General features: G+C 46.1%; 1 protein-coding gene across 2 annotated transcripts in view; it reads right to left on the bottom strand.

Moving 5' to 3' along the window:
• Window positions 1-6,972: 6,972 nt before the first annotated feature.
• The window catches only part of RGS20 (regulator of G protein signaling 20), a gene marked incomplete at both ends in the record, with an annotated part of 85,992 nt that continues 78,673 nt past the window's right edge, over window positions 6,973-14,291 (bottom strand). For both annotated transcript variants that reach the window (XM_080938588.1, XM_080938589.1), the window contains 3 exons: window positions 6,973-7,161; window positions 10,142-10,376; window positions 12,389-12,472. In XM_080938588.1, coding sequence (XP_080794714.1) covers window positions 6,973-7,161; window positions 10,142-10,376; window positions 12,389-12,472 — 508 coding nt within the window. The remainder of the gene's footprint in view (window positions 7,162-10,141; window positions 10,377-12,388; window positions 12,473-14,291) is intronic.

Genomic DNA, 14,291 nt, shown 5'->3' with positions numbered 1-14,291 from the left:
TCTCATTGAGTATTTTGAGTTGTGGAGCACAGTCGTGTCTGAGGTGTTCTAGAAACAGAGACAATCCCCCTCCCCCTTTTTTTGATAGGCATCTGGGCCCTTAGATATCAGACAGCCACAGCACAGTATTCATGAGCTTTATGGCCTGAGTCTTCATTTTTGAAATGGCTGTTCTTGGTTTTATCAGAGAAATCCCTTGGATGGGCCTGGCCAGTGCTGCCTACAAGGAAAAGTGTAATCACCTGAATTCCTTCTCATTTTCCCTGTTCCTTTTATTCTCCTTCGCACTGAAAAAATCAGTGTCTCAGAGCTGAGTCTGGGGTTGGATTCCATCGATTCCCGCTCAAGCTGTACAGACGTTGAAGGGAAAAGTCATGGAGGGATGACAGGAAGTACTGTTTACTTATGCCCCCTGGGGCTGAGTATCCTTTTCCCTGGTAACCTGGATAAGTAGGAAAGTAGGAGATGGGTGGATCTCTGAGTTGGGGAAGATGACTTCTGAGACCCATTGACCAGTGCTTTCAATTTGGAAAGGCTTTGGGGACAAATGAGGCTCATCCAAGAAATCAGAGGTGTCCTCTTGGTTTTTCATAGGTTCAGGATGGAATAGTAAACTTCCCCATCACCTGACTCATATTGAGGCCAGTGCTAATGTCTTACTGTATAGATTCTCAGGATCAAACTCATTCCCATTCTCTTTTATAAAAAAAGATTTATATTTTTTAATTTTATGCATCTGAGCATTTTGCCTGCATGTATGTCCATGTACCACGTGTGCGCCTAATGCCCATGAATGTCTGAAGGCCAGAAGAGGGTAATGGATCCCCTGAAATTGGAGTGGTTGAGAGCCAACATGTGGTTGCTGGGAATTGAACTCGGGTCCTCTGCAAGAGCAGCCAGTGCTCTTAATTGCTGAGTCATCTCTCCAGCTCCATATTCCCACTTTTGAAAATGCATGACTGCAAGAAGCCCAAGTGTTCTTATGACATTCACAGGGAGAGACAAGTACAGAAGGCCTTTCACTAAGGAGACGAGCCACTCACCCATTTCCAGAGCCCTCAGGTTGATCTGCTGCAGTGCAGCCAAGAGGCTTCCTGTCCTCTGGTGTCACACGACCACAAGGTGTACACACACTGGCTTAAACACCTCTGACTATTGTTATCCTGTCCAGGGTTTGAATTTGACTGCTGGGATGCAAGCTCCTGTTACAAATGTCTCTGACATTTATTCTCTCGGTGTCTCTTCTAAGCAGTGCAGTGTGGGGGTCTAGGGATGGATCAGAGTTGGTAGGTAACCTGGTTCAGAGAAGGTTGTCTTGTGTGAATGGTGCTGCCTCTTGTTTCAGATTGCCCTCCAGATTAAAATGCAAATGTGCTGGAATATTTGCCCCCATCCCCTGACCTCATGCTTAAGGGACTGCCTTAATACCCCAGAGACTAAATCTCACCGTCAGATAGGAGATTACGTACTGTACTCACATGGAGTATTCACACATAACTTGGAAATGGGAAACAGAAATGAAGCACTTAGCACTGAGAATATTCTAACCGTCCACTGGGAGCCTGTAAGGAAAAGCACACCACCTGAGACTTTCTCTCAGCCACTCAGCGATGCCAGTCCTACAGTCTTGCTATCCTATTGAGACAGGGACACAGACCTGAAACCCCCAGTTCCAGCTAGGGTTTGACACTGGAGAATAGCCAGAGACATGGAGAGAAACATGGCATATTTCCAAATACCATACAGCAATCAATCTGAGGAAGTTACCTCAGGTAAGACAAGGGTACGGGGAGTCCTTGCAAGTGTTGGGACCAGCAGCAAAGCAATCAGCAAAGAGGATCCTGACTTAATCGGCCAAGCTGGACCAAACTTCTGAAGTCTGATGCCAGGCAGTTTATTGTAAGCACATTTAAACACAGTACAATTAGGAAAAAACGTTTCCTGGTGTAAATCCAAGATCCAGTGTCCAAGAAGGCATAATTACATAGAAACTTAAAGTATATGTCATTTGTTCCAAAAAGATGGGTTCTAGAGATAGACTACTTGCATTAGCTTAAGGGCCTAGGGAAGCCTGTGGTATGGTCAGAGTCATACAGATAAGCAGTGTTCTTTTGGGCTGCTAGCCACCTCCAGTCCTTGTGGAAGCTTAGGGAGGCCCCTAGCTATACAGATAATGTAAGGGTCATTTAGACTCTTATGTATTTATAGTCCTAGTTGTGGGAGCCTCATATGGCCTGGCCCTTAATGGCAGATCACCTCCAATTCCCAGCCTTCTATGGGACCTTAATGGCCCTGGGGTATGGAGGAAGGGTCAGAGGGTCAGACTGCTTCAACTCTGGAAACCTCAGAGGCAGGACAATGGGGATTGGCTATTCTCCCAGCCTGGCACCAGAAAGCCAGCTTTCCTACTATTAACCCTAGTACACAAATTTACTACCCCAAGAGTTATCAGATTTCACTCCTTGACCTTAAAAGGTACTCCCCAACTCCCCATCCTCCAGCCTCTGAATATGTAGATGAACTTTTTTTCCAACACCTTTGTCCTGGTTAATGGTTCTTGTCCCAGCGGCATACATATCCCCTCCCACCCTGCCAGTAAACTGACTCAGTTCTCCGAAGCTGTGCCTTGGGTGTGTGTTCTTGCCTGTGCACAGCTGAGGTCCCGTATTGCATTCACCTGCCTGCCGTCTAGCCTGGTGCACAGCAGGCCTGGCTACCCCCAGGGGAAAGCAAACGAGAGAAGGCAGTCTTCTGGGTGAAAAAAAAAATCTTTTCTTTTGAAAGATGCCTAATATTTCTGGTTTTCCTGGTCATCTGTGGGTACAAGGACCTTTGTGCTCTGAACAAAAAGACATGAGTAAAAGTATCATCACTACTGGAAAGGTCTAGGCATCTAGGAAGGCGAAAGGAAGATCTAGAAACAAGGACAGAAAACACTGGAGTGCAGAGGTAAGCACTCCATTGTGTAAGGAAGCCTGGAAATGCAGTGGTGTTAGGAGGCGGGGCTTAATGTCTGGATGCGCCTCTGACCCGTGTGGTGGTTTGAAAAGGAATGGCCGCTGGCCATCAGAACTTGCCTAGTTTGTTTAAGAACTCTGGGGGAAAAAAGGCGGAGGAGAAGGAGCACATTGATTAGCTGGTGAGATGGGTACCTTTGTTAAAGAAACAAGGAAAGGAATACACTCAGGTTTTTGTTCATGTTTTTTGAGTTGATATTTTTACAAGATTAGAGGCATAAATCGTTACCCCTAGCTGTCCTGCCATCAGTTACAAGTGTGGCTTACTTCTGGAGGGCACCCTCTGAGACATGTAGCTTCTTTGGCTCAGGGACAAAGAACCTGACCAGGAACTCTGGATAGTGGCAAAGAGAGAGGGAGAGTTATTAAGAGCACTTCAGAGGGTGGCAGCCAGCAGCAGGCCTAGAGCCAGAAAAGTTTAGATCCTAGCAGGGCTCAGCCATGGAAGTGGAGAGCCTGACTGACTCTTGTGTGGCCCTGATGCAGAAGCGTTTCCAGCCTTCCAACTGACTTCTTATATTTATCTTGATGCCTCTGGCAACCCTCTGCTGCCACAGGACTATGCAACATCTGTCCCATGTCTCTCTTGTTTGACTGAACATAATGTCCACAGGATTCAGCCATCGTAACCAGCAGAATTTCCTTTCCCTACTCCCCCCCTCCCTCCCCCTCTCTTAACTCCTGTGATAGCAATGCAGTAATTGAAGGTTTGTATTTCTTTTCAAGATCCTGATTTTATTTTTTTTTAATAAAGAAATGAAATAAGACTTCCGAATTCTATAATAATAGTGATTCTATTTTTAATTTTTGAGTCATTTTTGTGATCCCCCCCCCCCAAGGTCTGACTTTGTAGTTCAGGCTGGCCTTAGTTTATCATCACCCCGACTCAGCATCTGAGTCCACTGGCTGTGTCGGGGGCTCATCTTAGCAGAGATATAGTGACATGTGCTGGGTCAGAGAAGGAAAGAGAAAAAGGAGACATGGGAAATGACCTAGCCTTAAGAAGAATACACAGGAAGAGAAGATCCAGAGTTAACAGCAGCTGAGCACTCAGATGACCTGCTGGATTGTGTGAGGTAGGCTTAGAGGGTGAGGGGTCAAGATTAAGGCAGGCTAAGTAGCCCTCATCTAGGAGATATACCAGATATCCAGATAGAAGTTGCCTCAAATTCAGGAGGGGTTTCAGACCAGACCCTGATTGGTAGATAGTCAGTACATTTTAAGTAAATAGGAGGGACGTCAAGGAAAGGTAAGTCAAATCCTGAATTTCAGGGGCCACTACTCTTAACAGGCAGGTGATAGCAGTGATTAGCGTGTTGTAAACATATCCTATAGTCTACATGGATGTGTTCTCAATCCTCACAGAGTGCTATTACCCCAGTGCTGCCAAGGAGGAGACAGGACCAAAAAAGGTTACTACCCATATCTAGCATGTTTGTGGAGTTGGGGGTAACTCTGGCTGGGGAACCCCTGTGTTTTGCTTGCCTACTGTGTTTTGCTATTGAAAGAGGAATAGAGAAGAATTCGGGGAGTACGCAGAGCTAGGAGAGACCCATAGAAGAGAGGGAGTAGTGTTTTCAGGAAGAAATTACCCATGATGTGAAGAGGCTGGGCTCGCCACTCAGAAGGTTGGAGATGATGTGCTTTAGAGCCAGAGATGCCCCCTAGAACAGTCAGAGCACCTCTCTGTGTGAGTATGAGTAGGGAGATGGGGTGGAGGCCACAGAGGACTGCTGGGAAAGCCTAGTGAGAGAATGTCAACTGTGCTCACAGATACAGGCTTCTTCTTATGGGGGACATGGAGAAAGCCTACTATCGGAAGGAGCCCAGTGAGGATGATGGTGTGGGAGAATAGACCAAGATTAGATACGTGGGTGTTGCCTTACTCCTAGGAAGTGCTACTTTCTCTCTGCTTGAAACATCTGTCCTTATGCTGTGTCTGCATGTCCTTCTTACGAATCCTTCCAGGCCTACTTTGAGACTCATCTCTCTGCCCATTCACACAAGGGCTTGTCAACAGTCTTCATGCTTTACCTCCCCAGGAATTCTAAATCATCTCTGTTCTGAAAACCAGCCTAGAATCCACACTAACTGTTAATGCAGAGTCTCTCTGTATAGTTCATCCCAGATTCAAGCTCAAAATCCTGCTTCCTGTGTGCCAAGAATGCAGATATGTGCAACCACACTTACCTCCAAGCTTAGACTCTTGGCCATACAGGTCTCTCTACACAAATGATCTCTCCAAGTGTCCTTTTACATAACTTACAATTACCTCATACTTAATATGTCCTTAACTGTATCATTTGGAGTCACTAAAAACCCTCTTCACCTATAGTAACTGTTGGCAGGACATAGTCTTGTTTTATAGGGTTAAACTCTGGTGGAAATTCTGCCAAAAATCTTTATATAACCTTTAAAATCCTCTAAGCTGGATTTACTCCATTCTAGGACTTACAACACATTGTAGGTACCACTGGCATGTAACCTACTGGAGAATTGCAGTTATGGTCTCCCTTCAGTGAAAATAATGGTTGGATAAAATGGGATCAGAAGCATATGCAAGACACTGGCACCATGAAAAGTACAAGACTCATTATTCTTTGAGATGAATTGAAGGAGATGAGGAGGGGTGTTGGTCTGTGTATATTCATGGGTTTGTAGACAGTGGAAGGGATGAGGGACAAGCTTCATGAAAAGTTAGAGGTGAGATGGTTTGTTTCGAATGAAGAAACAGAGTCTTATTTGAGGTTGAGCTGAGTAACAAAGCCGGTCAGGCTGTTGTGGGACCAGGCAAAGGGGAGGCCAAGACTCCAGTACAAGGGTGGAACTGGTGTGGTCTCTGTAGACTAAGTGTCTAACTTGCTCCTGAGATCTGTCTAGTTTGTCTTAGTTTCCATTTATTATAGACATGAGATTGTTCAGGGTGACTCAGGTCTACAACTACTTTTACCTGTAACCTATGAAGTCATCTTGTCTGCTGTGATTAGAATAATACCTTGGGATCAGAAGACAGAACACTCATCTGGAACGTGAAAAATGTGCCGCATGCATTTCTACATGCTATGATCCATGTTCCTCAGTAATTCCAGACAAAACAATACAAGATTGAGAGAAAACTCAACGCTTCGTTTTTCAGAGTGAAAATACCCACATTTCTTTCAATAAAAATTAAAATATGTTTATTTCAGGATTTGTGACCATGACAAGCTATTAACTTCAAAGTTCCTTCTTTAGGTTGATAGATTCTGACAATACAGTCACCCTTTCTTTCAGCTTACCAAACAGCTGAAAGTGACCCACCTAGAGCATGACACACACATGCACACTTGAACACACACAGGCATGCACACACACACACACACACAGAGAGAGAGAGAGAGACAGAGAGACAGACAGAGACAGGGGAGGAAGGGTGGGGAGGGGGAGGGAGAAAGGAGGAGGGGGAGAGGGGGAGGGAGAGAATGGATTTCTATTTTTACAAGGAATAGTCACATCTTTGGGAAATGCGACTCTCAGTCTTGGGCATGGTGCCAAGTGAAGTAAGTATCCAGGCTGAGGGAAGGGCTAGTTCAGAAGGACTTGAATGCCGTTTCTTTGGAGAGTAATACAGTATTGAACTCATGCAAAACAAAAGTGTTCCCACTCTGTTCTTTGTACATCTACTCTGCAGGCAGAACAGAGGCTAGTGCACGTCCTGTCTGTGAGAACATGCTGAGTGTGAGCACGCTATCTTTCTAAGGCGGTCATACCCAACCCCTTGTTCTCTGGTAAGTATCACTACTGGCGGCGGCAGTTTCCATGGTGAATCTACAGCTCGCTGTGGAGGAGGGATCTGTCACGACAGCAGTCCAAGGATCACTGTAGCCCAACATACCCTATGTCTAAATCCGCTCTGCTAGATGTAGTCCGGAAGCTAGCTTCTTGTTTTGTTAATAATAAATATACTTGAAGCCACCTATGCTTCGACGGCTTTCTCAGCTAAGGACTTAAGCAAATCCTTATAGACCGTGGAGTTCATGAAGCGGGGATAGGAGTCTCTGTGCATTAGAGTGTAGATCTGCAGTTGAGCGTCGTCGAAGATGTGTTGGGATGGATCCACCATGTTTCTGTTGATAACCTCTCGGACTCGGGAGTCCAGGCTGACCTGTGGAGAGGAACGGCGGCGATTATGGCTCGTTGCAAACCCATCCAAACTCCCAGAATCATTTTATCTTTTGACCCCCCCCCCCCCAAGAAACAAGGTGTTCTAACAGTCTGACCTGCCGAGAGAAACTTGCTGGTGAGTGAAAGGAAACTTTGGAGCTTCAGCCGCACCAGTTGCCCCTGGAAGGTCTCAGAAGCAGATTGCTGGTCCAAGGCCGGGACTCAGCAGGTCATACAGGGTGAGCTTACGATCTCCCTCAAGTTTGAAGGAATGCCTTCAGAAAACCACACAGTGCCTTGCTTCTTTTAAATGTGTGGAGGGTGGCCTTTCAAGATAGAAGGCAGCCTGCACTGTCCCATCCCTGCCAATGAAGGCAAAACCCTGGGCACTGCAGGCTCCTGCCCAATTAAAAAGTGGGCACAGGTTTCTATTGCCAGTGCGGGTTAACAGGAAGGCGTCTGTACCGAGAATCACAGGGCCCGAGAGCCAGTGACATCCCGTTAGTGAACCCACTTGGGGAAATGAAATAATGGTTGTTTCTAGGCCTGATGGTTTATGAGTATTTTCTTTAAAATTATATATAAATTTTATATTGTCTTTATTGTTTTGATTGCCTGAGTTTTTTAAAAACTAATATTTATCTATTTATTTAATGTGTATGTGTACACTGTAGGTATCTTTAGACACTCCAGAAGAGGGCATCAGCTCTCATCACAGATGGCTGTGAGCCACCATCTGGTTGCTGAGATTTGAACTCAGGGCCTCTGGAAGAGCAGTCAGAGTGCTCTTAACCACTGAGCCATCTCTCCAGCCCATTATGAGTGTTTTTATTAGAAATAAAGTGCTTTCATATGTAGCAGATGTGTGGCTTGGTCTTCATGTGGATCCCAAACAACTGGAGCTGGGGCTGTCCCTGAGTCTGTTGCCAGCCCTCTCTGCATCCAGTTTCCCTAACTACAGCACCCTGGCCTGGGTGGGAGAGGAGCACTAGGCCTTGCAGTGATTGATGTGCTGGGAAGCTGGGGGGTGGGGAGGATTAGTGTGTGGGGTAATACCCAGAGGGGGCTCCCTTCCCCCTTTCTCAAAGGAGAAGGGGAAGGATGCATGGAGTGGGGGAGGGTCTGCATGAGGAATTATTGGGGGGAGAGAGGAGGCTGATACTGGGATATAAAGTGAATAAATACATAAATTTTTAAAAAAAGAAATGAAGCACTTGAAAGCTAGCAAGCTCCTTCAATGGACTCATCCGTCCCCCCAATTTAGTGAGTGAGTCCTGTGTATCTTTTATCTTTTTTTTATCTACGTGCCCTTCCACCCCCTGTTTTTTTTTTTCCCCCTATTCCTCTCCCTCTCCTCCTTCCTGGACAGTCTCACTATACAACCTTGAACTCAGTGTCCAGGGCTCATATGATGGCATGCAGCGCTTCCTTACCTCCTTACCACTCTGGTCTGTCTCCTTCCCCTCTGCTGAGCCCCCTGTCGCTGATTTGTGTCTTAGCCTCCCAACTTGGCCTTCTGGAGTCTGCCCACCACATCTCCCCACACAGTCCACGATTTGGCCAAGGGGTTCTCTCTAAAGTGCAACCTCTACCCTGACACTGATCCGGGCCTCGCCTTGGTTTGTAGACTCTCTCGGGGTGAGGTCCAAGCATACCAGCCCCAAGGCGATGCTTTGGAGCCCACGGTCACCTAATTCCTGTAATTTCCAGCTCTGTTTTACCAATCAGCTTAGAAGGTGTCTGCTTGGCCTGATGAAGTCCACCAAGAGATCCTCATTAGCAAACCAGAGCGCTGTCTAGTCCTGTCCTAGAGCCAAGCTGTAGTTTTTACTGTAGAAAACTCACAAATTTCCTTCGTTCTCAAACAAGGCACAGACAAGACCTCATTCTGTGTAAGTGTGCCGTGAAGAATCTCCCTTTCTGGGTCTGCTGCTGTTCCCCACAGCTCGGACAGTTTGCAGGCATCCTGTATCGCAGGACCACAGGCATCCTGTATCGCAGGACCACAGGCATCCTGTATCGCAGGACCACAGGCATCCTGTATCGCAGGACCACAGGCATCCTGTATCGCAGGACCACAGGCATCCTGTATCGCAGGACCACAGGCATCCTGTATCGCAGGACCACTGGATGCTGCCACTGCTCAAGTACCACAGTACGCTCCCCCTCAGCTAGTCCTACCCCAGGATGTTCTCATTCCCTTGCGCTTCCGGTAATTTCCTTTCCGTTATTCTTTGTCCATCTTCATCCTCTCTTCCTCCCGACTTACTCTACGATCCCTTTCTGAGGATGTTGGGCCATCACACCAGGGATGCTCCCGGGTCTTGTGAGGTCCCCGACTCCAGAAAAGAAGCTTTGCTTTGTGAAGTGCAGTCTCAGCAGAACGCAGCAGATGACAATGATTGTGAAATTGGTGATAGGAGGCACCTGAACTTAAAAATCGACCTAACTTTCGGGGCTGGGGATCTGGAGGAGCAAGTGCTTGGAGGCGGGAACCTGCGTCACATCACTCCTCTGGCATTTTGTGTGGTATTAGGAAGATAACGTGAGGGGAAACTTCCCAGCATGCTGTCAGCAATGCAGTAACTCAAAAGACACCCGAGGGGGAAAAAATGTACTTGAGATAGCGGGATAATTTTATTTATATGGCGCGGTGTTTTTAAACAACAGGAAAGGCTGGAGATATCTGAGCAGCCCCGGGCTCACCCTGAGAACCACAAAACAGAGAAAACCCAGTGTCAGTGTAAGAGCACCCAGACTTCTCTGTGCAAAAAAAAAAAACCTCTGCTGAGAATTATGGATGATTTTCTAGGGGGGTGGGGAAGCAGAAAGAATAAAAAGCTTCATGGTTTTTCAGGGTCTGCTGAAGGGGTCTGAACGCTATTGAGTAGGCAGAACCCAGGACTAGGCAAGCAGCAGGTGACCAAACACAGACACAGGCAACTCTGCAAGGCTCTGAGACATGCTCTGCGGACACACACCTCTTTAGGAGAGAGAATAGAAATGTAGTCCTCATAGATTATCCGCGCCTTCTCCTCAACCGTGCTCTTGTTCGCTTCCCTCTTCAGCTCCTCACAGGCCATCCAGAAAAGCATGTTCTCTTCACTGAATTCTGTCCGAAGAAACTCCCGGAAAGCGTTTCTTCCTGCTGGAGTGACCATTAGGTTGTCAAAAGACTGGGCCCAGGCACAGACTTCTTCCAGAGTGGGGGCGGGGCTGAGCAGTGGTCAAAGGCAAAAGGAAGAGAGAAAAGATGTTACTGTGGTGAACACAGCTGTCTTCACATAGCGTTCAGTCTCAGATATCAAACACACAAACCTTGGGCCCTTGGGAGAGCCGCCATTTTTACTTCTTCAAGCCTTTGTCAGCGCACAAGATGGATGTCTGTGAGTGGCTTTGCTGCCAGTGTTAAAGGCTGGTGTTAAAGGCACCCAGCACCACACCCAACCCACTGTGACTTTCTGACCAACCTCACGGCCCTGCTTTGTTTACATCTGGGCACCTCTGACCGTACTTTTAAATTACAGAGATGAAAAATCCTGCAACCACATGACCCCAAACGCCTCAATTGTTCTTGACAGAACTAGGTCACTCTCCATGCTGGCCCACCGGAACACGTAATGTCCACTAAACACTTCTCAAGGTTCACGTAGCGTTTGTGAAAGAGAAGAGGATATACATGGTCTAAATCCAAGCCATGAGACGGCAACAAAATGATCAACTAGAAATGTGTCCTTGGCTAGAACATCGTTCACTAAGGGAAGCCACTCATCTGAGAGAAGGGCAGGACTTGACTTTGGGCTTACCATCTTTGAGTTTTTAACTGTACTGAGATTTTAAATAAAGCCTAAATAAGAGTGATCCCTAATATTTTGTCTTTTCATAGTGCCATATATGTATGTTTCCCTAAAGAATATATTCTGTGGTTTAATTTTTTTTTTTAACAAAATGGCCAATCCATTGTCTTCTGGGACTCGCTTTTCCCTCCTCATTAAGCCTCTGAGATTTGCCTGCTCAGTGAGTGGGACTCCAATCACACTTTCTGCTTTTGTACAGTTTTGGCATCACTGGTAAGGGGAACCTCTCAGATATCATACAGATGAGGTGTTCTGTTTATTAATTGGATGTGACTTAGAATGAAGCCAGGCCAAACTATACTGGATACAAGCGCCCTGTTTCAAGAGCCTTGCTTCCCTTGATTGGCTTAGCTACAAAAACTATTATTAACCCTGCTTTACACACACACAAAGGAGGTAGAGTATGGCCATTATTAAGCTAAGGCTGAAGGTTGAGATACGGCTTTCTGCACCCTGTGTCCCAGAATATAGTGCCCTGGGGTCTGTGAGATACCTGCTGCTTCTGACAAAGTCAGAAGTATATATGTGGGAGCGGGGCAGGGGGTGTTGCTGTACATCCTAGACTTTGAAAACCTGGGCAAATACGCAGAAGGTAAAGATGAAAGGAAATTTGGTTAACTTGGATGGTGTATTATTTTATCTACAAAAATAAACAAGCTAATATAAAACTATTTGCACAATGCTGTTTGCGTGTCTGTTAATGTGTACAGTTGTGAAGGCATCATATTAAGAACAGCTGTAAAGGGGCTGGAGAGATGACTCACACTTAGGCACACTGGCTGATCCTGTGCACTAGGGATCGATTCCAAGCACCCACTTCATGGCTCACAACTTTTTAAAGTCCCTGTCCCAGAAGACCCAACACACCTTTTGGGTATCCATGGGCACTGGGCATGCACCTAGTGTGTGTACATACATACACATACATGCATACATACATACATACATACATACATACATACAAGCAAAACACTCATATACATAAAATAAGTATTTAAAAAATACAAGATAAGGAACAGATGTAAAAATAGTTAAAGGAATATAAGTCAATAGAAAATTTGATAAGAGAAATAAAATAGTCAGGGGAAGATATAAGAATATATAAGCAATACACAGCTGGGTTTTGAGGAAGATCAACTTCCATTCGTGATTCACCACTGGCACTGAAGAGTGCCTTGACTCTCCTCCCCATGTTATGGCATAAGTGAAGAGAAATTCTGCAGGGGAAAGTCAAAGACACTGAGGTCTGATGTCACTAAATGGTAGTTATGGGAGATGCCTGTGCTCTGTTGAAACTCACAATGCTAAAAGCAAAAGGGAGATGCTGGCATCTCTGTCAGTACTGTGAGCTAACAAAATGCAAGAGTTCACCTTTCTTCACACTCCGGAATGTCTGTTCTGAGTTCGTGAGCAGCTCTTTGGGGTCTCTGGTCTTCCTGGTTTCTGACAGTGAGGCTGCAAGAAACAAGACAATTATGTGTTGACTAAGATGTTTGAAGGATAGCTCAAAGAAAGCTCTGAACACCCAAGAAACAATTCACAGACCTTAGGAAGCTCAAAAAGAAGGAAGGCCAGAATGTGGATGCCTCAGTCCTTCTTAGAAGAGAGAACAAAACACAGGAGGAAATACAGGGACAAATAGAGGAGCAGGGATTGAAGAAAAGATCATTCAGAGACTGCCTCACCTGGGGATCCACCCCATATGCAGCCACTAAACCCAGGTACTATTGCTGATGCCAAGAAGTATTTACTGGCAGGAGCCAGATATGGATGCCTCTTCAGAGGCTCTGCAAGAGCCATTATGATACAGATGAGGATGCTTGCAGCTAACCATCAGATTGAACATGGGGACCCCAATGAAAAAGCTAGAGAAAGTGCTGAAGGAGCTGAAAGGGTCTGTAACCTTATGGGAAGAACAACATTATCAACCAACCAAACCCTCCACAATTTCCATGGACTAAAACACCAACCACTGAGCACACATGGAGAGACCCTTGGCTCCAGTTGCATATGCAGCAGAGGATGGCATTGCTTGGCATACATGGGAGAAGAGGCCTTTGGTCCAGGGAAGGCTGGTTTTCTTAGTGTGGGGGAACGCCAAGGCATTGAGGTGGAGAGGGTGGTTGGGAGAGGAAGCCCCTTGATGGAAGCAAGCGTAAGGGGAGGGGGGATGGGAGTTGGGGGAGGGAATAGTATTTCCTAAGTGGATATTTTAAAAGGCAATTAATTTTAGATACTCAGAAAAAAGTGCATTTTTAAACAATGTGATCCTGATTATTATTTTTAAGGAAACCGAAAGCAGGATGAAGAGATGGCTGAGTGGTTAAAACACTTTCTGCAGAGAATTCAGGTGCAGTTCCCAGTACCCACACGGAGGCGACGTTCCCGTGGATTGGATAGCTTCTCCTGTCCTTTGTGGACACCAGTCACACGTGTGGCACAGTCACATACGCAGGCGGAACACACACATAAAAATAAAAATAAATTTTTTACTACTAGTAAAGAAAAGCCAGAGATGCTGGCACACACCTTTAAAACCAGCATTCGGAAGGCAGAGGCAAAAGGCAGAAGCCTTGGGGAACTGGGGGGCCGGCAAGAGGGAAAAAGGTCCCAATGTCAAAATACCAAATGCTCTACACCCACAGTAGTGAGGTAGATGATTCCTTCCTACCATCTGAGGAACTCCCAGTCTGTTTTCCCTGGCAGGGGGACACACTCCCGCCGGAACGTCTTAAATCCTTTCTCAACAGTTGTCAGATTGGTGGGTACGAAATGTCGAAATGTCGAGTGACTGAGATTTGCATTTGACGGCCGACCAATGTCGCCGGCGAGTCCTTCCAAATTACTAGGTGTAGCTGTCACATGTTCTCCCCGAAGACCTGTGTTCCTCGATTCCTTGACATTTAAATGTCCGTTTATCTTTTACTCTCGAGATGTATGGTGTCAGGTCTTTTGAAGTTTTTATTTTTATGTGCGTGGGTGTTCTACCTGCATGTGTGTCCATGTGCCCCATGCAAGCATGCATATGTCTACACTTGGTGGACCCTGGGCACTGGTGTTACAGGTGCCTGTGAGCTGCTCTGTGGATGCTGTGAACTGAGTCCATGCTTTCTCCATGCCAGTGCTCTTAACTGTGGTGGCTTATAAATTCTGTTTTATTTTACTTTACACAAAGTCTTACACCCTGCTTTTAGCAATCAGCTTTTGCTTTGGCTGGGGATGTGGGAGGGAGGGGGAAAGATGGAGGAAGGGAGGGAAGGAGAGAGAGAGGGAG

This window comes from Micromys minutus (assembly GCF_963924665.1).
Source record: "Micromys minutus genome assembly, chromosome: 26".
Taxonomy (NCBI): domain Eukaryota; kingdom Metazoa; phylum Chordata; class Mammalia; order Rodentia; family Muridae; genus Micromys; species Micromys minutus.
The sequence above is the reverse complement of the archived record's forward strand: the minus strand, read 5'-3'. Positions and strand labels throughout refer to the sequence as shown.